Source organism: Pleurodeles waltl, chromosome 1_1 (assembly GCF_031143425.1).
Source record: "Pleurodeles waltl isolate 20211129_DDA chromosome 1_1, aPleWal1.hap1.20221129, whole genome shotgun sequence".
Classification (NCBI taxonomy): domain Eukaryota; kingdom Metazoa; phylum Chordata; class Amphibia; order Caudata; family Salamandridae; genus Pleurodeles; species Pleurodeles waltl.
Window position 1 is genome coordinate 899077088 of NC_090436.1, and position 26967 is coordinate 899104054.

A 26967-nucleotide genomic window follows, 5' to 3' on the forward strand; every position below is an offset into this window, starting at 1 on the left:
ATTCCATTATCCACAACAGCTAATGCCTTTTTCATATTTTCCTGACTTATCTGCCTTAGCCAGGCAACTGCCTCTTGTTGAGAAAGTTTCCATATTTCATTGTATACTTCATACAAGAAACGCTTCCTACGTGGTATCTTCAGGCCTGACAAAAAATCTTGTAAGTCAGTGTTATTAGACAGGAGAGTGAGATGTGTTTTAACTGCAATATAGTGAGGATGATTTTAGCCATTGCTAGCACAATTTTCCTAAACCCCCGAGGAGGTGACAAAACGTTGATGACACCCGTTGGAATCTATTGGCCACAATAACCACCCGCCTGGACGTGTCAGTGAAGTGTTAAATGTACCATTCTGGACCCATTCACTAAGCTCACTAAAAGTTGAATTTGTGTACTTTTGCCAGTTATTAAATTTTGCAGTGGCAGGTATACTGGGCATGTTTAATTCTCTGATCGTAGCTAAGCCTAAGCAACTGGTCTGTGGTACTGTTTCGTTTAAAAAAATTATTTGAACGGGAATGAGACATGCTCTAAACAATGTTTCCCTACCCCTTGTTTGCCAATTTTTTGTTCCCCAAACACTTTTCAAATCAACATTTTGTGACCAATATTCATAACCTTCAATTGATAACCGGGAAACAAAGGAGTCCGAATATATAAATTTAGTGTTGGTCAACAACATTTGCTCATCCCTAGTCGGAGTTATCTTAAAATAATATGACTCAGCATTCTTTTGATGATGCCCAGAAAAATACATAAATTTATGAAAATAAGTTTTTGAACTCCCTTGCGCGGGAGTTGGGCAATCTTCCCATTCCATATAGTCAAATATCGTTTTTGGACTGCTCCCTTTATGTATTAAATGGTGCCCATAATAATTATAGCAAAACATGTCACCATCATTGTCTTTAAACTGGTAAACATCCTCATTTTCATAGACAGTATAATATTGCAATTTTGTCATCATTGAGTCAACTGTCTTCACATCCCAATCACCAGATACAATGCCTGGTATTACCATATCATTCATCAATAACTTCAGCACATACAATATTTGAATTATTTCAGTAGGACCATATATGTCAAACATTACTTTATCCCACACAATCCCATCTGGAATTGGCACAGCAGAAATGTTCACAAAGGACAAGTCTCTTCGAACCTTATGTGATGAAAAATTTGGTTTCAGCACCTCTTCCACCCGTGCAACCGCTGATCTCTCGGGAAGAAAATGACTGTGTATCAACAGAAAAAATGCAAACATAGTCAATAAAAGCCACAGATAGTTCCATGGGAAAACAAAATACGTATCTTTGAGCCAACGTATCAGCTTACGTGGACCTGACAGGTCAGCAGTCAAAGAGGCAAATGAGTCCGACAGACCATCGTTGTTGTCGGCAAAGTAACCAGAGGCAGTTCGTGCAAAAGGTATTGCCGTATTCAATGGAGGAGTTGGTGTTTCCCGCGGTGGTACATTGTAGACAGCACCATCCGTCACGTTTGTAGTCATGGTGACTTGATCAAATGTTTTTAAGTTGGTCGTTGTTAGTGGAACTAATGCAAGATCATCATCCACCCTCCCCAAGCTCGGAGAGTCAACAGTGTTGGTATAGACAACTTGAAGCGGAACTTCTTCTCCAGTAGTGAGAGGGATTCGGGAACTACTGGACGTTCCTCTTGGTCGGCTGTGTAGAATCGGCCACATGTTGTAACTTGACATTGTCAATAGAAACAAAGCGTTTTTCTTCGGCACCTGGCAACGGGGGTAGAATAACAGTCCTGGTACCGTGTATCCCCAACATAGGGACTGGTGCACGATAAGAAGGGCCAAATAATGTTTTCACTGCGACCTTTTCACGCACAAGATCCCCAATCCTGGGAATCCAGCCGGTAGGTGTTACTGGCACATCCTTAATTCCTTTGGAGGCAGCACATTTAGAAGAGTTGTCTTCACGGAACTGCTGTAATTCCTGTAAAACAGTGACACGATCATTCATGTTAAAAGGTGTCCCCACCGCCTCCACACCAGGACCATCAAGATCCGGAACAAACATTTGTGTTCCGAACAGGCACTCATATGAAGTACAACCCCCCAGGGACCTTCTAGGCAGGTTATTTAGTGCTCTCAACTCCATACAGGTGGGTTAGCCAACTACGACCTGTACCTAAGACTCTGGCCGTTACGGATTGCTTTAAATCGCAATTTAATCGATCCACGACAGAATTTCCCTCGGGATGAAATGGAGACGAGTACTGGAGCTGGGCCCCCCAACGAAGCCATGGTGTCCCTGAATGCCCTTGAGGCAAAAGCAGGGCCCTGGTCCGAATGGAATGCCACAACTGCATATGTACTGACAAAGACTCGCAAATCTTTAATAACAGTCCGAGCGTCAGCCGAGCGTTGTGGCCACACCCACACAAACCTGGAGCAAGAATCCACAGCGACTAGTATATATTTGTATGCACTATACGGTGTTAGTGGACCGCAATGATCCAAGTACACACATTGTAATGGTCTGTTTGATATTAAGAGGGGTGTCTGCGGCGGGCGCTTAGCTGTTGAAACTTTAATTTGTTGACAGATGTTGCAACAAAGGACATACTGCTTAGTCTCTTTATAGAGACCAGGCCACTAATAACGGGCCTGCAATAGCGAAATTGTAGCTGCCACGCCAGCATGTGCAGATGCCACCCCCTCATGCTTTGCTTTAATCAATTGTGGCCTTACATCTTTATTGGGGATGTCGTGTACGCCTACGCTTGGAATTTTAACTTCAGCGTTCAGCATACTTCCCATGAAGTATTGGTACTTATTAGGAAATCCTTTAGGATAAGGCGTGCCATCAACCGTAGCTTTTATGGCAGCCATAATGTCTGTGTCTGGTTTGGAACTCGAACGAGTCACTGCAGCTACAGTGGCTACTGCCACTGCCGACTTTGCGGCTTCATCAGCCAAGGTATTTCCAGCAACGTGTATTCCAACGCGCTGGTGCCCAAGTATATGCACAACATGGACTTTGGGTAGCGTCTCTTTCAGGTCTGCTACCTTCCCCCACAGTAGTCTGCGTTTGATGGCGTTGCCTTTCGAATCTCTGAACCCATTCAAGCACCAGTAATGCAGGTATTCATTAAAGGACTGGACACAATAATACGAATCACAAACAATCAGCGTGAACTGTGTTGGATCTGTATGTTCTAGTGCCATTAGCAGAGCTTTTAGCTCAGCCAATTGTGCTGTACAATCCCCTAAGGTCTATGTATAGGTATGTTGGGGACAGAATTTCTCCCCCTCCATATAGCCTCTCACAACTGCACATGCAGCAGAATATTGGTGTTTCGTTCCAATCACTGGTTGTGCAGAGCCATCGGTGTACATGACTACCTGATATTGATCAATAGGCAACCTATCAGCGGGAACTGGATATTCAACTTCATATTGTAGAAATTCCTGAGTTTGTAACTTTGGGTCAAAAATGTAGTCTACATCAGTGGCTGTTAAAGACATAGCCCATTGTATCCATCATGGGTGGAGTGCTTTTGCGTTCGGGGCGCTAGCTTTTGTAACAGCCTCAAGGGCTGGAATAGGAGAAACGACTATAATGCGTTTTCCCTGGGCAAGAGGTCTCTCTTTAATAACAGCCATCTGTACAGCAGTGAGAATTTTCTTTGTGGGAGCAAATCGTTGTTGAGCAGCAGAATACAAGTGTGACTTGTATGCAATCGGGACGGTCTCACCTTCATTAAATGTGACATAAGTAAACCCAATGGCCCCAGCTATCACCCTGATGACCAAATGCGTCTTATTGTCCTGTGTGTGTAGATTTTTTGCTGCTAGCATATCTGCTTGTAACTCCCGAAGAGTATGTGTATGTTCAATTGTCCAGAATTTGCTTGACAAATCAGGACGTATTAATTCATATAAAGGTTTTATACGCGTAGCATAATCAGGAATGTATGTTCTGCCAAAATTTACAAAGCCCAACAATGATTGTAGTTTTTTTAATCGTATTTGGTGGTTGCAATTGTGCACACTTTTCTAAAAATTGTGGCGCTAGGCTCTTTCCTTCATTCGACAGCTCATATCCCAGGAACAGGACGCTGAGGAAGGCAATTTTTTTTTTTTTCAAATTAAATTTGTAGCCGATTTCGGCAAACCCTTCAACAATGCAGGCTACCAGTCTTAAATGTTGTAGCAACTCGTCATCCGTGAGATATATATCATCCACACATGACAATGCTTCAGGGTCTAACTCGTGTAAAATAGTCACACGAGCTGCAAACAGTCCTGGGCTGTTCTTATACCCGAGGCAAACAACAGAATTTTTTCTGGGAGCCTAGTGCGCTAAAGCTTGTTAAATCTCTGCTGTCAGGTGCTATATTGTGGCAGAAGAATCCATTTGAGATATCCAAAATCGTTTTATATTTTTTACGCACAATGTTGCTCATTAGTGCTGTGCTATGAGAATTTTGTATAGCATATGTACGTGTATGTCCGTTCAAATGTCTGTAGTCTAAGACTATTCTATATGAATGGTCCAGTTTAGCTACAGGGAATAAGGGATTATTCATCGGCGAGACAGGGTTCGATCACCCCGTGGTATTCTAATTGTGCAAGTATTCTCTCACCGGTGCCCTTGATTCATGTTTTATGGGATACTGCGGTTGTGGCGGAGGTTCACCTTTAATGGGAATTACATGGTATGGAGAATCCCTGTCCCACCCTACGTGATTTCTATATAACGCAGGTGCCTGTGCAAGAGCCCATTCTATAGAATAGGACTCAGCGAGTTCCTCTGGAACAAGGGGCGAGAAGGAAGGTTTAATAACCTCCTCCCCAACTAGGCAGGTGTGGACAAAATCAGGCGGCCAATCTAGTTCGGCCAACAAAATGTCGTATATTTTAACCACACGATCCCAAAAGATTGCGTGTATGGTGCGTTCAATGTCTCCTTCCAATTGTAGAGTTACTCTATACATCCTATCGGTATCGGAGACACGCATGTCTGCTGTTTCTACTTGGATGAAGTCATCAGTTGCTTTCACCTCCAGATTCTCTAGAAGATTCCGGCAAACTATTGTGACCTCTGCCGCGCTGTCTAGGAGTGCTAGAGCCCAGTTCTTGTTTTTCAAGAGAACCCTCTTCCTTAGTGGCATGTCTAACTGAGACTGCTGCCACTTTTTTCTTTTTAAACTGTTGTTTTTGCTGTACCGGTTTCTTTTCCTTCTTGACAGAAACCTCTGATGAGCGTTGTGATTCCTGTCTCGGTTTCACGTACTCTGTACTCCGCTCTGATCGCCCACCTTTCTCATTTCTCTTTTCCGATGAGTCCTGAAAGGAACGAGATTGGCGTGTATCAGTATATTGATATATATCAGGCGTTTTTATATTCTCTCTATTTCTGAGATTATACCTATTATGCGGGGTCTCCGTACGTGGAGATTCTCCCCTTCCTTTTTTAGGTGTTTGTTGTTTTTTCTCCCAGCGCTTCTTATTACCCTCAGGTTGCTGTTTTCCATTGTCTTTATTAATTTTTCCCTGAAATTGAGGTTTTTGTGGTCTAGCCCCAGGCTATCTCGACCGATACTGGAATATGTGTCCGCTATTATTTTAGGCAGTTCCCGCTCCTGATCTTGTTGCAGAACGTCACGGAGACGCATGCACACTGCAAGTGCAACTGCTTCCCCTTTAAGATTACTTAGGATAATTAAAGAAACCATGGCAAAGTTGCCCATCAGTTGCATTCCTAAATCTAAGGCCGGGGCAGCCCCGTATTCATCTTGAATTTTTTTAAGCACTTCCGGTAGGTTGGCTAGTGTCGGTGTACTGTGTCGTTGTATAGAGCGCGGCAAACACCGTGCCCCATGTATTACAGTGTTCAACTGTAGGAACCATCCCAAAGGGCAAGCACATAGTTAATATTCTATGTTTATCCCGAGGTCCCGTATGGGGAAATACCACCTCCAGCGTATTAATTTTTTGTGCCAGCCAAAACGGAGTCTCCTTTCGTTTTGCTGGGACTTTACCCATAATAGAGTGTACAGTCACCGGATTTATACCTGGTGTTACTGCATGTGGTTGTGCTCGAGTAGCACGCGCTGGGTTCGTATTTAGTGTCTGCATCACACATTGTACTAATCGTCTATATATTGCTGTTAATTCAGTATATAAGTGTCGAACCTCAGCTACTGCTATGTTCGCAACTGCAGGATGAGGTGTATATGTGGCCAATGAAGGACCTTCATTACTTAGTGGACCTAACCTTACTGGTAAAATTGTATGGGGTAGGGCGCCATCAAGCCAATTATTATGTTCTTGATAAGATAAAGGTATCTCTAAGTATGCGTACGCCCTGTACTGCCCAGGCGCGTTCGCAAGTGTATACGTATGGAATGTATTTGTATTCCCATCAACTGCTGGAAATGTGACCCAAGAATAGAACATCTCTGTTCTATAAGCTTCGTGAGCGTCCACCACAAATGTGACTGGACCTCCCTGTGCTGTAAGTCCATGTGCTAACAAATGTGTCGTAAGTGGTTGTCTCATATTAAGAGCTATTTGTACAGCCTGGGGATTCGCCATCATAAAAGCACTAAACGTTCAGAGAAGGCACACCAAGACAGGGTCTTTTTTCCTTTTAAGGTTCAAGCTTGAACAACCACCTGCTGTGAAATAGGGTTACCTATACTGCGGTGGTGGAAATCCTCAGTACCACGGACGTCTCCGTATACGGGACTGAGGGGTCATTATATTATAAGAGACCGAGATATACCGGTGGACCTGAAAATTAGAGCCTGACCAAACGTTGACGGCGCCATGTCACATAGGCTCTCATTATCCTAATGAGACTACTGGATTTTGAGCGGCAAGATCGTTGGCAGTGTGGGGGACTAAGTCTGACCCACGGTGAAGGACCCTTGTCACTCTAAATCCGGGTTTTGCTCTGGCTAAATAGCAGTGCCTCATCTCTCCCAAAGGGAAGAGACAACTGGGCAGCCGAGCGCATGACATCTTTAGTACTTCCCAGGGAAGTCGTGGTCACTCAGATCACAACCGGTTCTCTCATACACAGTATGGTCTCATATAGAAATGACAAAGGCAGCTTAAGTTTTAAAGATTGGTTTAATAAAACAACTGCATTTTAGATAGCAAAGCATGAGCTGCAATAACCAGAACTACACAACACAGTAGGATTGAAATAGTAACAATGAGAGTGAAGCACAAGAATAAAGCTATCATAGTGCAACTAGATTATGTTCTCTCTAAGTTATATTCTGAGCACCGCATGTGAAGCTCTAAGCCTGCCTTTCAGGTTCCCCCGGGAGGACATCAACCCTCATACCGGAGCAAAGGCCTGTAATCTGCATCAGCATCTGCAACGGGGCAGTTAGCATCTAGTTGTAGGTTCATGGTCGGAATCTCCCTCTGACGTGTACTGAGACTAGAAAGTGTTTTTATAACTAACACGCAGATGTTCTAAGAAAATGTCCTTATGTAAGGATGTGTATTTTCTACGAACACTAGAGACTAAACTTCTACCACGTTTACCAGCAATGTACCAGACTGTAGCCTTGACTGAAGCACAGAGTGAGCAAGAATACATTGTTTGAGAACACAGTGCTGAACTAAGCTAAACAGTGTGATAGAAGGAAATTAAAACAAGACCGTAAAACTGGTTATTGTAAAATAACAGTGCGAGGCTGAATAAAATGTATCTAGGGCAAAGTGCATAGAGGCCTAATATGTTAAGCTAACGCGCATGAAGCTATATTAAAAATGGCTACACTACAAGCCCAGACAAGGTCACTAATAGGCCTGTGGCTTTAGTGCCCCTAGCAGTGGGTGGGACTTTTAGCTGGAGAAGGGTCGTAGTCAGTACAGACCTCCCCTTTGATTGTCTCATTGGAAATGACCACCCAGAGGTTGGTCAGAGCCCAAGAGAGTAACTGGTCCAGTACCACTCCTCTCCCAAGGATTCTGGAGGTGCAGCCCCTGCAGTAACTGCAAGTAGCCCCAGAAGAAAAAGAAAAGAAAACAGTGCAGGAAAGGTGGACAAACATTAGCCAAGGTTCCAGCAAGCCAAGGAGATTCTGCTTCAGTAGGGAAGAACTCCAAAAGTGGCACTGATAAAGTACAATCTGACCCACAAGAAGTCCTGGCTAGTCAGGCAACTGTTGAGCATGAGTGGGTGGCTCCTCAGCTAACAGAAGAAAGAGAGAAAGAAGGGTGGTTACTACAAGATGTAGCAACCCCCCACTCTACCACTGCAGACAGGCACCCTGAACCCAAAGAAGCCTGTAACTTAGCCCCTTCCCTTGTTGGTGAAGAGCTAAAGGAGTGGTTCTGGGCACTGACAGCTGTCGGTGGCCACTGCTGGGTGTTACTGCACTGTCCTTGGCCTGGTGGTCTGACACCATGCCAAATAGCAAGATAGTCCCCCTGACCCTTCTGGTCATGTGGGGTTACTCCAGCTCTGGGTAACCTCTTAGGGTAAGCTAGGGATGACCCTGGCTAAAATAAGATTAGCAGAGGTGGATACCTCTTACCCAGAAATAGAGAGAATGGGGGAAGACACTAAACACACAGACAAGAGGCAATTCAGACTAGGTCCTATCACTGTGAAAGTAGGTCAGTTCGCCAGAGGGATTGACCTGAACAGGAGGATGGAAGGCAGAGTAGGCCCTACAACAAACCAGCCTGTTTTCCCTACTCCCCCTCGCCTGACAGACTAGGAAGACTCTCCCAGCTTTGGCTGAGTCTCCTGGCCTGTGGGCTTGGGGGGAGGGAATGTCTTGTGTAGGAAAATGGCTCCTTGTTGCAGTTATCCCTCTCCCCCCCCCCCCCCACACACACACACTTTTGTGCCTGATATTGATGCAGACTTGACAGAGTGTGCTGGGACCCTGCTAACCAGGCCCCAGCACCAGTGTTCTTTCACCTAAAATGTACCATTGTTTCCACAATTGGCACACCCTTGGCACACAGATAAGTCCCTTGTAAAAGGTACCAGTGGTACCAAGGGCCCTGTGACCAGGGAAGGTCTCTAAGGGCTGCAGCATGTGTTATGCCACCCTTAGGGACCCCTCACCTAACACATGCACACTGCCACTGCAGATTGTGTGTGTTGGTGGGGAGAAAAAGACAAAGTCGACATGGCATCCCCCTCAGGATGCCATGCCCACAAAATACTGCCTGTAGCATAGGTACGTCACCACTCTAGCAGGCCTTACAGCCCTAACGCATGGTGCACTATACCACAGGTGAGGGCATAGCTGCATGAGCAATATGCCCCTACAGTGTAAGTCTATTCTTAGACATTGTAAGTACAGTTGAGGCCATATTAAGTATATGGTCTGGGAGTTTGTCAAAAACGAACTCCACAGCTTCATAATGGCTACACTGAATACTGGGAAGTTTGGTATCAAACTTCTCAGAATAATAAAACCACACTGATGCCAGTGTTGGATTTATTAGAATATGCACACAGAGGGCATCTTAGAGATTCCCCCTGTACTTTACCCAATCCTTAAGTGCAGGACTGACTGGTCTGTGCCAGCCTGCTGCTGAAAGATGAGTTTCTGAACCCCTGGGGTGATAGTCTTTGTGCTCTCTGAGGACAGAAACAAAAGCCTGCTCTGGCTGGAGGTGCTTCACACCTCCCCCCTGCAGGAACTGTAACACCTAGCAGTGAGCCTCAAGGCTCAGGGTCCGTGTTACAATGCCCCAGGGCACTCCAGCTAGTGGAGATGCCCGCCCCCTGGACACAGCCCCCACTTTTGGCGGCAAGTCCAGAGAAGATAATGAGAAAAACAAGGAGGAGTCACCCATCAGTCAGGACATCCCCTAAGGTGTCCTGAGCTGAGGTGACCCCTGCCTTTAGAAATCCTCGATCTTGATTTTGGAGGATTCCCCCAATAGGAATAGGGATGTGCCCCCCCTCTCCTCAGGCAGGAGGCACAAGGAGGGTGTAGCCACCCTCAAGGACAGTAGCCATTGGCTACTGCCCTCCCAGACCTAAACACACCCCTAAATTCAGTATTTAGGGGCTCTCCAGATCCCAGGAAATCAGATTCCTGCAACCTGAAGAAAGAAGGACTGCTGACCTACAAGCCTGCAGAGAAGGAGGACGACGACAACTGATTTGGCCCCAGCTCTACCGGCCTGTCTCCTACTTCGAAAACCTGCTCCAGCGACGCATCCAACCAGGACCAGCGACCTCTGAAGCCTCAGAGGACTGCCCTGGACTACAGGACCAAGAAATTCCTGTGAACAGCGGCCCTGTTCAAAACCTGCAACTTCTTTGCAACGAAGAAGCAACTTCCAAAGACTTCACGTTTCCCGCCGGAAGCGTAAGACTCTACACTCTGCACCCAATGCCCCCGGCTCGACCTGCAGAAAACCAACACCTCGGGGAGAAATCCCCAGCGACTGCGAGCCTGTGAGTAACCAGAGACGACCCCCCTGAGCCCCCACATCGATGCCTGCAGAGAGAATCCAGAGGCTCCCTCTGACCGCACCTACCTCTAACAAGGGACCTGACGCCTGGAATCAACACTGCACCCGCAGCCCCCAGGACCTGAAGGAACCGAACTCCAGTGCAGGAGTGACCCCAGGCAAACCTCTGCCTAGCCCAGGTGGTGGCTGTCCCAAGAAGCCCCCGTGCCTGCCTGCTCCACTAGAGTGACCCCCGGGTCCCTCCATTGATTCCTACCTGAAACCTGACACCTGCTTTGCACACTGCACCTGGCCGCCCCCGTGCCGCTGAGGGTGTATTTTGTGTGCCTACTTGTGTCCCCCCCAGTGCTCTACAAAACCCTCCTGACCTGCCCCCGGGGATGCAGGTACTTAACTGCTGGCAGACTGGAAAAGGAGCAACCCTGTTCTGGTGTGGTAACTTTGGAGTTGCCTTGAACCCCCAAACGGTAGGCTGCCTATGCCCCAGGACTGAGACTTGTAAGTGTTTTACTTACCTCCTAATCTAACCTTTACTTACCTCCCCGAGGAACTGTTGATTTTTGCACTGTGTTCACTTTGAACATAGCTTATTGCCATTTTTACAAAGACTGTACATGATATTGTTTTCATTCAAAGTTCCTAAAGTATCTAAGTGAAGTACCTTACATTTAAAGTATTAACTGTAAATCTTGAACCTGTGGTTCTTAAAATAAACCAAGAAAATATATTTTTCAATATAAAAACCTATTGGCCTGGAGTAAGTCTTTGAGTGTGTGTTCCTCATTTATTGCCTGTGTGTGTACAACAAACGCTTAACACTACCCTCTGATAAGCCTACTGCTCGACCACACTACCACAAAATAGAGCATTAGAATTATCTATTATTGCCACTATCAACCTTTACGGGGAACCCCTGGACTCTGTGCACACTATCTCTCACTTTGACAAAGTATATAAAGAGCCAGCTTCCTACCGAAGTTATCATCATAAACCTATATTCAGTTATAGTTATAACCACAAAAGCAGACAAAACAAAAAAAAAACATATCATATATAGGTACAACAATAATCTACAGAAAATAAAATACATATTACACTAAAATAATAACATCGACCAATAAAGCCCTGTAAAACAACAACAGTGAGATCATATAAAAGAGATCACCAATCAGCTGCAGCAGAATTATTCAAACCTGGAATACCTCAACCTAATTGTGGTTCTTAAAAAACAGGAGACTTTAAAAATAATATGCTCATCAGATAAAAGCTGCAATAACATTAGAGCAGGTCTAACTTTCAAAAAGTTTGTGGATTCCAACAAATGAATCATAAACGTTATCCTAGGTAGCTTTAAATAAATACAAAACATCATGAAATGTAAGGTATCTTGGTAAGACATTGTCGCACTCGCACACTCCCAGGAAGCCAGATGGACTCCAGCCACAAGGAAAAGGCAATAAATAGTGCAACATAATAAATCTAAATCTGGTCATTAAAAATCTAAGCCTGTCAATGTTTTAAATTAATAAATACGGTTGAACCCTCTGAACCGTTTTTGTCAGCATGTGTCCCTGTACAAAGGGTTTCTTCAGTTCAATCTGTTCTCTATGTAACAGAAAATCATCCCTCGCCCATTTCAGCTCTGTATTGACCATGGTCTGGGGGCTGAGAAATAATTCCTCCCTACCTAGACGTTTAAAGAACCCTTAACATATGCAATCAAGAGGATCTTAGCAACATGGTTAAGTGACTGACAATCCTCTTGAATCAACCTGTTCAGCTGAGAATCCAATTTTATCCAGCGTGTTAACAGTGGCCAAAGAGCAATCATGTCCCCAATATACTTTACTCCCAATTCTTCATGCACACAAAATGGCGGGGTGCTTTGAGGATCGCTCAACAAGCACCTTAAACACATGTTTTTAAAGGGCTGTAAAAAATCTGCCCGTATATATCCTTAAGTATCACTACCTTATCTGACTTTAGAAATGCACTTAGTCTGATAGACTTTGATTAGGGCTCAAGGCAGCCTAGACCCCAGCACCCAGACTACAGCTGTGTTAGCCTTAACAAACTCCTGCTTCTTGTTGGCAGTCAGGGGCTTTGAATTCCTACTCAGGTTTAATAAGACTCCAAGAAAAAAAAAAGCCGAAACTTTAGCCAAGGTGTGGTTTCCCACCCTAAATATTTTTATTCTAGTAGACCATAAGCCCACTACAACATAAGAGTTATTAAAATTAATGGAAATAACCAAGATGCCCAGAAAACCTACAAATGTATTCAATAACAGCTGTAAACCAACTGTGGTACAGGTCATCAGGATCGCATTGTCTGCATACAGCAGCACCGGGAAGCAACTCTACCTTTGGGCAGTCAGCCTCCACAGAAAGGACTTAATCTAACCCAAGTGGTTCCAACCATTTTAGTAGTTAAAGATAATTATGCTGATGAAAATCAAGCAGAGCTATGAATATTATTAGAATTTGAATACTGACCACATCAGACAAGATTACATGTTTGCTTTAGATAGAAACTTTTCAGTTTTTGTAGGCTGGGCTTCACACAGGAGAGCTTATGGGGAGCCCACGAGCTACTTGTTGGAGATCCCGGAGTGGGAACAAAAAGGGGTCAAAAATACACCCCTGTCAACCCCCCTTGTTGGTTCTTAAAGACTGAATACAAGCACAGCCCTGGGTATGCCAAACAGATGCTGAGGTGTTTGCATGTAAATCTCCTTTAAAAAAAAACTCACAATATCAGGATCCACCCCTATTGAGAGGAGAAAACTCCACAGCTTCTCTCAATTGACCCTATCGAAGCTGACGTAAGGTCCAAAAAAGCCAGGTGAATCGACTCAGGCCAGGCTCAAGTATACTTATTGATAGCTTCTACCTGCAATCTCTCATCAAAAGCATCCCATAGGGGGAATTCCCCACAATTAGGTGAAACTGTTCTGATGATGAGGATATGGCAAAGCAATTCAAAAACACTCGACAAAGATTTCTGAGAAGAGGACATTCAACAAGGTATATTAAACAGGGAGAACAATGTGCAAAATCTTTGACCCAGAATCAAACTCTGATATACAAGACAAAGAATATCAATAAGGGCCAGAAAGACAAGGTAAGGCTGATCCTCACATAGTGCAAAGCAAATACACATATCCATGATATCTGCAAGATATACTGGAATCTCCCAAGTAATGATCCTGACATTGGCCAAAACGTGGGTCCTAAACCAACTATAACAAACAAAATACCACCATCACTACAAGACCAGCTGGTGAGAGGCCACTTTACAATGACTAAACCTCACATGTGGCATGACAGAGGCAAGAGTGGTTTTGTAAAATTTAATAGGTGTAAAGCCTGCCTGACTGGAAAGCACATCAAGGAAATCAAGGCCTACAAAGGCCATAACATCTCCCTTGATGAAAAGATAATTTGTGACACAGATTTTGTGGTATACGTTATTGAATGCCAGTGTGGCCTGAAGTACATAGGCAACACCATATGACCATTGAAAAAAAGATATTGGAACACATCAGAGCTGTGGAGAATAAGGACATGAGTTATGCTATGGCCAGGCACTTTCAGCAACATCTTAACAGTGACTGGAAAAGAATGAGGCATTATGACATAGCTCATATACAAAAGAGGGGGGAGACAGAGTTTAAAATCTGTGACATCTGGAATCCAGCTTCATCATACGATTACGGACTAAAAAGCTGTTTAGGCTTAGTGCTGATGGAGAACTATAATCACAGACGAGTTTCTGATCCTGTGCAGGTGAGAGCCTGCACTCTGAGGCCTGAATAATGCCTGCCTGGCAGAAGGTGATTACCCCTCCTCCAACAGGATGGCTAGTGAATTTAGCATATCAAGGCCGCAAGGCTTCAAATCCTCTGCTGCCTTTGATGTGCAACCATGGTTTCCCCAGAACTGGGGAATCCCACTCCCTTCCCCGAGGCCCATTTAGCACCAGAGGAGGTGGGAAATTAGATATTCAGGAGGCATGTTTCACCCACAGGCTAGACATACCCCTGAGGTGGGCTACCTGAGGTGAGGGTTTCACCATCTTGGTATTGGTGAAAATAGAGACTTCTGGGTCAGGATTATGCCCACTACTCACAGGAAGTGGTCATATATGGGATGCAGTCACCCTAGTGGTAGATAACCCATTGGCTACTATCATACACTCCCCTAAATGCCCTAAATGGAGTATTTAGAAGTTCCCCTGAAACCAGACTGACAAATTTGTCTACATGGGAAAAGAAGAAGGGCAGAGGAGAGCTGTCACTGCGAGGACTGAGGACCTACACTGAACTCGACTGTAGGCCCTGCCTGGCTGCTTGTACCTCGAAAACTGCAAAGACCCGACTTGTCCAAAAGCTATGCATCCTCATAAAAAATGTGAGGAATGCTCAGCAGTAAGCCAATCATCTAGCCACTACCTTGGGATGGAGGAGCCATCCCCCTGCATCTGCAGGCTACAACCCCACCTCTCTGGAACATTGCTTTGCTGGCCATCAGGCCCACCGATTGAGCCTTATGCCAGAAAGAGTTTTCTGTGGTTCCAAGAGGTCAGCTCCATCATTCCACTGCGTTTCGAGACACTAGACCCTCCAGGAGTCCCCTGGCACCAATACCCTGGATACCAAAGCACTTGCAGAACCAAGGCTTGTTAGTGTCCAACCCCGGACACCACTGCTGCCAAAACTGCACTGCCCGACGACAGACTTCAGGACCGACGAGGCTCACCCAGGGAGTGGCCTTGCTGGTGTGTTTTTCTTTTCCTCTACAGGTTGAACCGAGAACCGTGAGAGCCTCCAACTCAAGTGGCTAGCTGGCCAAACACCTCTGCAACTGTGCCCCACAGTCCGCGGTGCACATCCGCATCCAGCCACATCAGGGCTGGTAAACTAAAACTGTTGGTTGTTCTTTTGACCTTGGGTCATTGGCACCTTAAGTTCCAAAGGCACCCCCAAACTTTGACTACAAGTATATGTTTTCAGTATATGCCTTTCCGTCCATAGGATAATATTACGGCATTCGAGGCTCAGACCTCAAATACATTATCTGTTTATTTTACAGTTATCTTGTAAAATCCATAACTCTGAAAGTACTTACCTTATTCTGATGGTCTTGGTGTCTGAAATTATATAAATGTTTGTGTTTTTTTATATAAATTAGTCTTGGATTTCTTTTTGAGTGTGTGTACCATTTATTGACTCTCACTCCTCTCTGATAAGCCTTCGCCTTTCGACCACACTACCACAAATAGAGCACTTGGGATTATTAAAGAAAGCCCCTGTCAGGGTCATGTGGATTTTTTCCATGGTGTACCCCTACCTTGGTACACTACATAAAAAGCCAGTTTCCTACAAGTATGCACAGGTTTGGGTGTAGAACCCTGCCAAGTTGCTGTAACAGAATATCATCCAGAAGGGGCAGCCAGATCAGAGGGTTGATGCTCATTCTCAGGAGCTCAGGATACCATACTCTCTGTTCCCTGTCCAGGGCCACAAAGATGATCTGGGTCTGGTCTATCCTGAATTTCTTCAGAACTCAGGGTAGAAGTAATATCGTGGGAAGGTGTACAGGAGTCCTGAGCTCCACTTGAGATAAAGTCCTTCTCTGAGCAAGACACGCATTGGAAACTACAATGTGCAGAAGTGCTGAATTTGTGAGTTCTCAGCATTGGCAAATAGATCTAACCAAGGTACTATCTTACAACTGAAGAGATCTTGCACCACCTCCGGGATAAGTCGCCCTTTATGATCAGCAGGGTATCAGCGGCGTGAGCTCATGCACCCTAGCGTTCAGAAATCCCACTAGGCTCTGCATGACCAGGAAAATGTCCTGATGTTCCAAGCATGTCCAAGGCACAGGGCTTCCTGTCACAGAGTCCAAGACTCCACCCTATCCTGCTTGCTGCAGTACCACTTGGCGCTGGTATTGTCCGTTAACATCTGAACCAACCTCGTCTTGATGGAAGGAAGAAAAGCTTTCAATGCCAAGTGAACTGCTCTCAGCTCCAACATGTTGATGTAAAGCTGAGATTCACAGAGACCAAAGACCACATATTTCCACCTTTTCCATATGGCTGCCCAAGATCAGGAGTGACGTATTTGTCACTACAGTGTGCTCTGGGTGGGGAAGGGAAAGGGGTCTGTCACTGCGAAAATCAGGATACATCAGCAACCACTGCAGGTCTTTTGCAGATTCATCTTATACCTGAAACAGATCAGAAAGATATTCCTGGTGCTGCACCAACTGGGTCTTTAGGTCCTAATGCACAGCCCACATATGCCAGCAGGCCTGTTGTACCTGCAGGAGGCAGTAAGACCCAGAAGTCTCAGAGTCAGTCTCTCCACAATTCAGGATAGATGCTGAAACATCAGTATCATAGCCCTAATGTCCTGGGCTCCCAGTTCTGAAAGAATTGTACTGTGCACACAATGATTCTAATGAAAGGGAGCATCTGAGAGGGAGCCAGGTGTGACATTGGCACCTTGATAGTGAACTTCAGCAAATGCGGTAGTCTGCTATAGTCTGGAGGTGGGTGACAACCACTTAGGATGAGCCTGCCTTCAGCAGCCAGTCGTTGAATAGGGAAAGACTGGAACCCTGACCTCTGCATATGGGCTTCAACCACAGCTATATGGCACTTATAAGGCCAAATAGGAGCACAACATACTGAAAGTGCTTGTGGCCCACCATGAACCGCAGGTAACTCCTGTGGGCCGGCAGGATGGGTATATGAAAAAAGGCGTTCTGCAAGTCCAATGCTACCACCCATTCTTTAGGGCAAAGGGCAGACAGGACCTGAGCCAATGAGAGCATTCTGAATGTCTTTTTTTTTTCTCAGGAAGTAGTTGAAAGGGTGTAGGTCTAGTATATGGCAAAGTCCTCTGTCTTTCCTGGGCACCAGAGAGTAGTGTGGATAGTAACCATGATGTCCCGGTGATGTCGGCGATTTCTCAATCACTTCTTAACGCAGCAGGGAGAGCTGGGCCTGTCTGAGGATGGTGGTATGGACGGCGGGGTTTCTGTTAATGGAAGGGCAGAATCAAGCTGAACAATTTGGAGCATCCATATGCCCCAAAGAATGTGAAGTAACATCAGTCAAAGCTCTTTAGGTATCCCCCCAGATGTTCCTTGAACAATCATGCATCCCAACTCAGTTAGGAAGGGAACTGATATTTCTAATTGTCTCATATCAAAATCTATAGCTTAACAAAACAAAAAAAAAATGAGTGAATACATTTGGAAAACAAAAGATGTGTGCATTATTTAATCTGACAAAACGTGCAGAAGTATCAAGTGTCATTTAACAAGGACAAATAGTCATGCAGGAAAATCAACATACAGAATCTTATTTTGTCAACTGTCACAAAAATACCTTGGAGTTGCCTTATCGACATCCTTTCGTTTGTCATCTAGTGTGCAGTTTGTTAACTTGACTGATGCATTCATGGAACCATCAGACAACATTTTGACAGCAGTAACAATCTTGCCTAATTTGAATTCAGCAAGTTTTGAAAATTCAGCTCTTTCATCAACTTTCTGGTCGGAGATCTGGACCTGTCATTGACAGTGCATTAAAATGTTAAGTTACAAAATCTCTGCACTAGAAAAACATTAATCTACATCTCAATTTATAAACGTTACTTGCACAAAACACATATAATAATGAAATAAAACATAGAACTAAACATAGAAGTAAACATAAGTATCCTTTCTATTAGTTGCATTTTTTTGAAACACCCTTTAATGGTAATATTTTTATTTAAATATTTTTCCTGCTTTTATCAGTAACGTGCTTCCAAAAAAATGAACGTGCAAGAAACTGTTTTTACACATTATTGATATAAACAATTACCAACAATGGAAGGTCCTTGTCTAGCTAGCATTTTAAGATACAAGTGCATCCTAATGAATACACAACTAAATGCGGGGCAATTATGATCAAACTTCACAGATCACTTATAGTCTTCTTCTTTTCATGCGAAAGAATCAGCTCTGATCATCCCAATGTCCAAGCACAGTCACTATATCATCTATCATATAGTTCAGAACCTTCCTGGGGTAGTGAGTTGTAGTGCTTCAAACATTACTGCCTTTGATGAATACAGCCAGCTAATGAGGCAAACCAACTCTGCCTACAGTCTTAGGGTGTTTCTTGTAATTGTTCTGTATAAGACAGTATCCTAAACAATGGCACATGATCCAGCACCACTGATCTGTCTTGGTAAAAAGGATTAATTTTCAGTCTCCACCCACTTCAGTAGCTCCCTCCATACAAGTGGGGATCTATAGGTCTATAGATCACTTACAGGATCAGTCAGATTTCCATGACATAGTGATTTGCTTTTTAGCTAATAAAAGAGCCAGGTTAACAACCCTATGCTCCAATTTCCTTCTTCATGGTCTAAACATGAAGCCCAGCAAGCAGGTTTCCGGTTTGCAAATGTTAGTCTCACTAGTGAGTGCAGTGACCAGGTTCATAAATTCTAACCACTAAAAGCATATGTGAAAACCCTGCATTTCCTGGGTTGCATCCTGGGTAGCTATCTGACACCTCTGGATATATTTTGTCTAAGTGCAGTGGTGATACATATTTTGGTGGGGAATATTCTGCTGTAATATTTTAAATCTAGAGTTCTTGAGATTCTAGCTAGTTAACAACTGAGGTCTATAACACTTTTGTCAGCTCCTCCTGGTTATACCCTAGCTTCTTTCAGTGGGTTTAGGGACATCTTTGTCACTCCTTGCTGATTCCTGACAGTGACTTGCTAGCCCTGAACAAATTGAGAAGGGTGGTGAGAACATTGTACTTTTGAGGTCCACTCTGTCATAACCCCAAGTAAGTTTGTCAGACTGATCAAGTAAGTACAGAATAGGTACAAATTTGATGCTTTAGGATGGGTCATGATTGTTAACATATGTTTTAGCAACTCAAAACTACTTGTAGCACTGCCAGTGCCTCTCTTTAATGGCCTCTTCAGGGATGTGGAATTCCTATCGCCCGACGCCCGGGACATCTTGTTTGGGGTCAAGGGCAACAAGTTTTTATGTTTACTTTGTCCTTGGGACAAGTAAGCCCAAACCTCTGCAGCACAAACCCTTTGGTTGCCTGTTTACAGAGAGTGGAACTCTCTGCAGTTGAGGTAATGTGTTTCCAAAAGATAATGCTGTTCGAACTTGTATTTATGGTTCATTATTTGAAAGCCTTCATTATTAGGGTGAGTGCTGTAAATAAATGTTTTAAGGTCACACTTCACTACTGACGTTGGTTCCAGTACAAAAAAAAAAAAACGTGTATACACATGTTTGAAAAGTTTAGTCTATGAGGCTAAGTATAATGCTCTCTGATTAGATGCAAATGAAGTGTCATTTAGTAAAATGTTTTGATGCATGCTAGTATTTCCCAAAAATATTTCTAATGGAAAATCAGTGTAACCATTTTCAAGACGATTATGGGAAGCATGAAAATAAACAAACACTGACAAAGCCAACTGATCTGACATATTTTTATAAGTCTTTTAGTTTCATCAATGCGTGTCTTGTTTTGACATGGCTTTTGTAACACTTTATTGTTGTGGGAGCTACCAGGCCCTCAACATTGTAACAAACACTGGCAAAACCCCCCCCAAAACGTTTTTGAACTCTAAAAGCACACGTTGCCACCAGTGGCATAACAAAGGCCCCGCAGCCGCCCTCCAGGGGGCCCCTTCAGCACAGCTTCTGCCCTGAGTGAGTCTGGATAGGGGGCTCCTCCATGTTCTTTGCAAAGGGGCACCCTCCAGTTTTGTTACGTCACTGATTGCCACTGTAGTTCCTGACACTGAACAAAACTACTTTGTGTGCCAGTATGCTCCTTGTGGAAGAGCAGAATGCAATCACTCACAGTAAAGCCAGCCAAAAGAGAGAGAAATAGAAGTTTAATAAAAACAAAATGTCTTTGTTAACACCAGACCTAATTAGGGACCAAGACCCACATGTAGATAGCTTTTTGCATGTCGCAAACAGCGACTTTCGCTGTGTGCGACGTGCAAAAAGCACATTGCGATGCACAAACCCAGTTTTGCGATTCGGTAACCTGGGTACCGAATCGCAAAACGGGTTTGCGACACGCAATAAGGAAGGGGTGTTTCCTTCCTAATTGCGACTTGCAGTGGAATGTAGGATTGCTCTGCGAACGTGGGCGCAAACCAATCGCAGTTTGCACCCATTTCAAATGGGTGCTAACACTTTCGCAAAAGGGAAGGGGTCCCTATGGGACCCCTTCCCCATTGTGAATGTCACTGTAAACATTTTTTCAGAGCAGGCAGTGGTCCTACCTACGGACCACTGCCTGCTCTGAAAAAATGAAACGAAAACGTTTCATTTTTAAATTTTTGTAAAGCATCTCGTTTTCCTTTAAGGAAAACGGGCTGCATTACACAAAAAAAAAAAAACTGCTTTATTGAAAAGCAGTCACAGACATGGTGGTCTGATGTCTCCAGCAGGCCACCATCCCTGTGAGGGCCGCCATTCGCAAGGGGGTCGCAAATTGCGACCCACCTCATGATTATTCATTAGGTGGGCATTTGCGAAGCCCTTGCGAATGTAGGATGGTGTCAGGGACACCATCCTACATTCGGATTTGCGACTCGCAAATTGCGACTCGCTCCGACTCCCAATTTGCGGGTCGCAAATCTGAACCTACCTACATGTGGCCCCAGATTCTTAAAGAAAGCCACAAAAGTGCACCCATGGTATATGTCGTACCCCTATAAAATATTTGTGAATTGTATTTTAGCATGGGTAAATACGCATGTGTAGATTTGCTCATGTGAAAATCTATTGAGCATTTGCAAGTTCATTTTCCCTCCAGCCACTTTCTTCCCAACCTTGGAAGAAGTTCTAATTCTGCCATTGTCAGGAGTAAATGTCCAACGTTTCTTATTATGGGAAAATATTAGAGAGAAGCTGGTGAAAATCTTTAAAACATGCAGGTTAGTAGGTTTGCAGACTCAAAGGCATTCCAGCCGTGGAACTATTGCTTACTGCTTCCTCCAGCCCCAGTATGCAGATCTGCAGAAAGGTGGCAAAATAAGGAAATTGTTACAGTAGGGATTGAAACTGCAAGTATTCAAGCCCTACTATGGTAGTAGCCCTGGCATAATCAGAGAGGTTATTATCAGAGCTCTTACATAATGAGATTGCTGCCATAATTTGGCGCCACACTACATGGCACCAAAGGGACAAGTAGATCATTTTACAGGACAAGTAGATTTGAGAAGCAACCTGTCCCCTGGACAAGTAGATATTTTAATAAATTCCACACCACTGGACTCTTATACTTGTGCCAAAACATGATGAGCTTCACCTCAATGTTGCAAGCTAAATAAATAACCCTTCATCTTACAAAACTGGATGAGAAAAATACATTGACAGCTAAAAGCTGCAGGCATGGTAGAAAAACAAAAAAATCTACAAAACATGTCCTATCATAAAGGGCACTTGTACAGGTAAACAGTTTGATACGCCTAGGCTACTCTTTAATAGGAAGGAATCTCTGTACATAAGACTAACCATATATACTAAAGGACTTACTGTGCTAAGCACAGATGTCCCAAATGGGATGCTACTGTCACACTCCAAAAATGCAACATATTTCAGTCGCACTGATGAGAGGTAAATTTAGAAATTGTTAACAGGTGCATTTCTCTTATTAAAATCCCAACTGACATTACATCAATGTTAATCATATCACATTGCTCTTGACAAAGTACCAAAAAAATGAAAAGTTATCTAAAGGCCAATATCATGCACACTTTTTCTTGGATCTCTTGCCTTCCAGCATAATTTTGAATAACTTAAATCCATATGTGTCATCTTTACAGACATGGAGGGAGGGGCTGTCATCTCTCTTGAGTCCAAGAGATAAACTTTGTTAGGATAATTCATACAATACCTAGCCAACTCAATCACTGTTTACAATGTGAAACAGGCTGATTGACTGGGAACATACCAACTGACTGGCAAAGGAGTAATTTTGACTGCAGTGATTCAAAAAAAAAGAATTGTCTGGAATTATCAACACTACATTTTGTAAGCACCCTTTGCAGATATAGACTAACTCACCAAATCAGTTTGCTACAAGTAGACCTATAGATTAAACAAATTCTATATCCATTAAATCCTATGGAGAAAAGGTTACTCCTGTAATTATCTTTCTGGTGGATACTCTACCTCCGTGTAGTTTCCCCACCTTTTGAATATCTCAAGAGTCAGACTGGATCAATAAACCTTTCCACAGTTCTTTCACACCGTTCCTTTGGGGACATTGGCTCCACACAGACACCAGATTGGTGAAGAATTTGCAGGTAAACAGAGTATCCACCAGAAAGAGTGCTAGCAGATGTGAATAACCTTTTTGCTGATGGATACTTCTAGCTGCAGATGCCTCAACCTTTGAATAGATTGCCAAGCAGTACACCACTTGGTAGAGGGGCTTGAAGGAATGGACGAAAGAACAGGCAAAATAGCAGTCCCATCACTCTTATGAATTTATGCGGTATCGTTTAGCAAAAGTGTGGAGGGAAACATTTGTTTCTACTCTGCAGATGTCTGCCACAGGGACTCCCCTTTCCAAGGTCGAAGAGGAAGAATTGGCTCTCGCACAATGGGACCTTATGCCCTCAGGTGGTTCTTATTCATGCTAAAGTATAACCAGCACCGCCCTTTTCGGATCCAGCCTGTGCAGGCTCGGGGGAAAGGTTGTAAAAGGCAGGCATACAATCGAGGATTGGAAATCACACACACATCTCGCTGAAGTGACCACTACTAAAGAAACAATCTTAAAAGTCAATAGTTGTAACTAGCAACTATGAAAGTGTTCAAAGGACGACCCCATCAGAAATGTAAGAACCAAATTAAGGTCCCACTGCAGCATTATAAAGGCACTAGGGGGAAAACATATTCATCAAGCCCTTGAGAAAATTTAAAATGGTGGCCAACTCGAATAAGGATAGTTGGTCCAGAAGGCAGAGGAAAAATCCCTTGCCAGTCCTCACAGTGCAGCCGTGTGTGTGAGAGAAAGTACTTACCTTCTGTAACAATATATCTGGATGAGACATATTCTAGTTGCAGATTCCTTACCTTTGAATTTCCCCAGGCATTGACTGGATCTGGAGATTGTTTCTTCAAGCAGTACCCCTGCTCGCCGTTAGGTGTCGTAGGTCGACCCCATAGGCATTGTTGGCATCGTGGTCGCCGTGATGACGGTGCGGTGGTATATAGGCGCCACCCCGGCGCGCTGACGTCAGTTTCTTTTTACGACTTTCCACACCAATAGAGCAGAGCCCTGAAGAACACTGAGAATGGCGTGCCCTTAGAGGGAAGTATCTGTCCCTAGAAATCAGTTTGCAGTGCAGGGAGGAGGTGGGGGTCGGTAAAGAATCTACAACTAGAATATGTCTCTGCCAGATATATTGTTACCGAAGGTAAATAACTTGTACACTTGATAGAGTCTTCTAGTTGAAGGTGCCTTACCTTTAAATAGATACCCGAGCAATACCATCCCCGGTGGTGGACTGAACTAAGATCACACCAAAAAATCCTGCAGGACTGAACAGCCAAAATAGCCATACCTGCGGACCTGACAGTCCAGGCAGTAGGGGTTGGTGAACGTATGTGAGGACGCCCATATTGTGGCCTGACAGATATCCAGGACTGAAACTCCACATTCTAACTCTGTGGTAGCAGCAGTTGCTCTGGTTGAAAGACTGCGCAACCCCTGGGGGTTGCTTTTTTGCCAAAGCGTAGCACATCTTGATGCAGAGGACTACCCATCGTGAGGTGGTCCTCTTCTGCACCGCCTTCCCTTTCTTCGCACCCACATTTCCCACAAACAGTTGATCATCCACCAAGAATTCTTTGGTACAATCTAGATAGAATGCCAACATTCTTTTTTGATCCAGACGGTGGAGCCTCTCCTCAGGATGCACTGCTAGGAATGGTGGCTTCGAAGAAAAGAGCCTGAAGCTCACTTACTCTGCAAGCAGAGGTGATGGCAATCAAGAAAGCGGTTTTAAGGGTTAGGAGCTGTAAAGGAAAGTTGTGGAGCGTCTCAAAAGGGCCACACAAGGTCTGTGAGGATCAAGTTCAAATCCCACTAGGGCATGATGAACAGGACGGGAGGAAACATGAGTGAGGCCTTTAAGAAACCTCCCAACAATGGGAGATTTGAAGAGCGAAGGTTGGTCTGGTAGCCTTAAGAAGGCAGAGATGGCAGACAAATAACCCTTGAGGGTGCCCAGAGTAGAGCCCTGCTGGGCAAGAGAGAGAATAAAGAGGAGAACCTCTGAGAGAGGTGCAGAAAGGCGATCAACAGATTTGTTGATACACCATGCCACACATTTCTTCCAACGACAGGTGTATACCGTTTTGGTGGATGACGCCTAGCTGCTAAGATGACATTACAGACTTCGGGAGGAAGGTCAAAAGCCGTCAACTGTTGCTGCTCAATCTCCACGCAAGGAGGCGAAGACTGGACAGGGTCGGTGGATAACCATCCCCCTGCTGCTGTGACCGAAGATCCTCCCGAAGGGGCAATCTAATCGGTGGATCAATGGCCATACTCAAGAGCTTGGGATACCAGACTCTTCGTGCCTTGTCCGGAGCCACCAAGATTACTTGGGCCCGGTCTTGCCTGATCTTCACATCTGTGGGCAGAAGTGGTATTGGAGGAAAGGCATACAGGAGGCCTGAGTTCCACTTGTGACAAAAAGCGTCGCAGAGCGAGTGCCGCCTTGGAAACTCCATAGCGCAGAACAGCTGACATTGTGCGTTTTCTGCGGAGGCAAACAGATCTAGCCAAGGCTCTCCCCACTACTGAAAGAGACCTTGCGCCACCTCCGGATGGAGATGCCATTTGAGATAGACTACGCATCGATGGCTGAGTTTGTCTGTGCTGATGTTCAGAAAGCCCACCAGATGTTGAACCACCAGGGAAATGCCCTGGCGTTCCAGCCATGTCCAGAAGCGAAGTCTTGACAAAGGGTCCACGACCCTACTCCGCCCTGCTTGTTGCAATACCACATAGAGATGGTGTTGTCGGTGAACACCTGCACTACTTTCCTTTTGAGAGAGGGAAGAAATGCTTTTCAAGGCAAGTCGGATCACCCAGAGCTCCAAAAGGATGATGTGGAACCCGGACTCGCCACAGACCAGAGGCCTCTGATCTCCACCTCTCCCATGTAGCCGCCCCTTCCCAGGAGGGATACATCTGTCACTACTGTGAGATCTGGTTGGGGAGGGGAGAGGGATCTGCCAATGATCCAATCTGGATTCGACAACAACCACTGCAGGTCTTTCGCAGTTCCTTCCGAGATCTGAACCATGTCGGAGAGATTCCCCTGATGCTGCGCCAACTGAAAATTCAGGTCCAACTGCAGAGTCTGCATGTGTCATCTGTCATGTTGGACCAGCAGGATGAAGGAGGCCATGAGGCCCAGCAGCCTCAGTGTCATTCTCACTGAAATCCAGGATAGAGGCTGAAATATCGGTATCATAGCCCGAATATCCTGGACTCGCTTTTCGGAAGGATAAGCCCAAAACTGCACTGTGTTCAGAACAGCTCAAAGCGTCTGAGAGGGAGTCAAGTGTGACTTTGGCACATAGTGAACCCGAGCGAATGCAGGAGGTTTGTCGTAGTCTGGAGGTGGGAGACAACTTTCTGGGGCGTGTCCGCCTTCAACAGCAAGTCGAGGAAGGGGAAGACTGGGACTCCTAACCTGCGCAGATGATCTGCAACCACTCCCATCACTTTCGTGACCACACGATGGGCACTGTTAAGACCAAAGGGGAGTACAGTGAACTGAAAGTGCTTGTGACCTATCCGAATCGTAGGAAACGTCTGTGGGCCGGCAGGATGGAAATAGGCATCCTGCAAGTCCAACGCAACCATCCAGTCTCCAGGGCAGAAAGGACCTGAGCCAGGGTTAACATCCTGAACTTCACCTTCCTGAGAGGAAGAGATTGAGGGACTGTAGGTCTAGGAGAGGGCGAGGACCCCTGTCATTTTTGGGCACCAAAAAGTAGCGGGAATAGCAACCAAGACCTACTTCTAGCACAGGCTAAGAGAGCATTGACTTCCTCTCAGAGAAGTGTCACATGATCCTCCAACAGGTGATGATGGCGGCATGACTGGAGGAGAAGTTTCGAAGGGGAGGGAGTAGGTGCTTCAGACAATCTGTAAAACCCACCTGTCTGTGGTAATGGATTCCCAGTTCAGCAGATGATGGCGAATTCTGCCACCAAATGGTCCCGCATGTCCCAACGGAATAGGAAGGTTTTGAGGCGGAGGAGAGGGCGGGGTGGTCTGGGTGGGCCGCTGATTCCCCGATCCATGAGGTCGGTGGATTCCCGAGTCCGCGCAGGGGCTGTACAGCATGTGCGGGTCGGTGGCCCGGTGGAAATGGACCCAGTCCAGTTCAGGCTCAAGCTGGTCTTCTAAAGGG

General features: G+C 44.9%; 1 protein-coding gene across 2 annotated transcripts in view; it reads right to left on the minus strand.

Moving 5' to 3' along the window:
- The window catches only part of VPS13A (vacuolar protein sorting 13 homolog A), a 1844906-nt gene that overhangs the window by 1068164 nt on the left and 749775 nt on the right, over positions 1-26967 (minus strand). For both annotated transcript variants that reach the window (XM_069230089.1, XM_069230094.1), the window contains exon 37: positions 17859-18040. In XM_069230089.1, coding sequence (XP_069086190.1) covers positions 17859-18040 — 182 coding nt within the window. The remainder of the gene's footprint in view (positions 1-17858; positions 18041-26967) is intronic.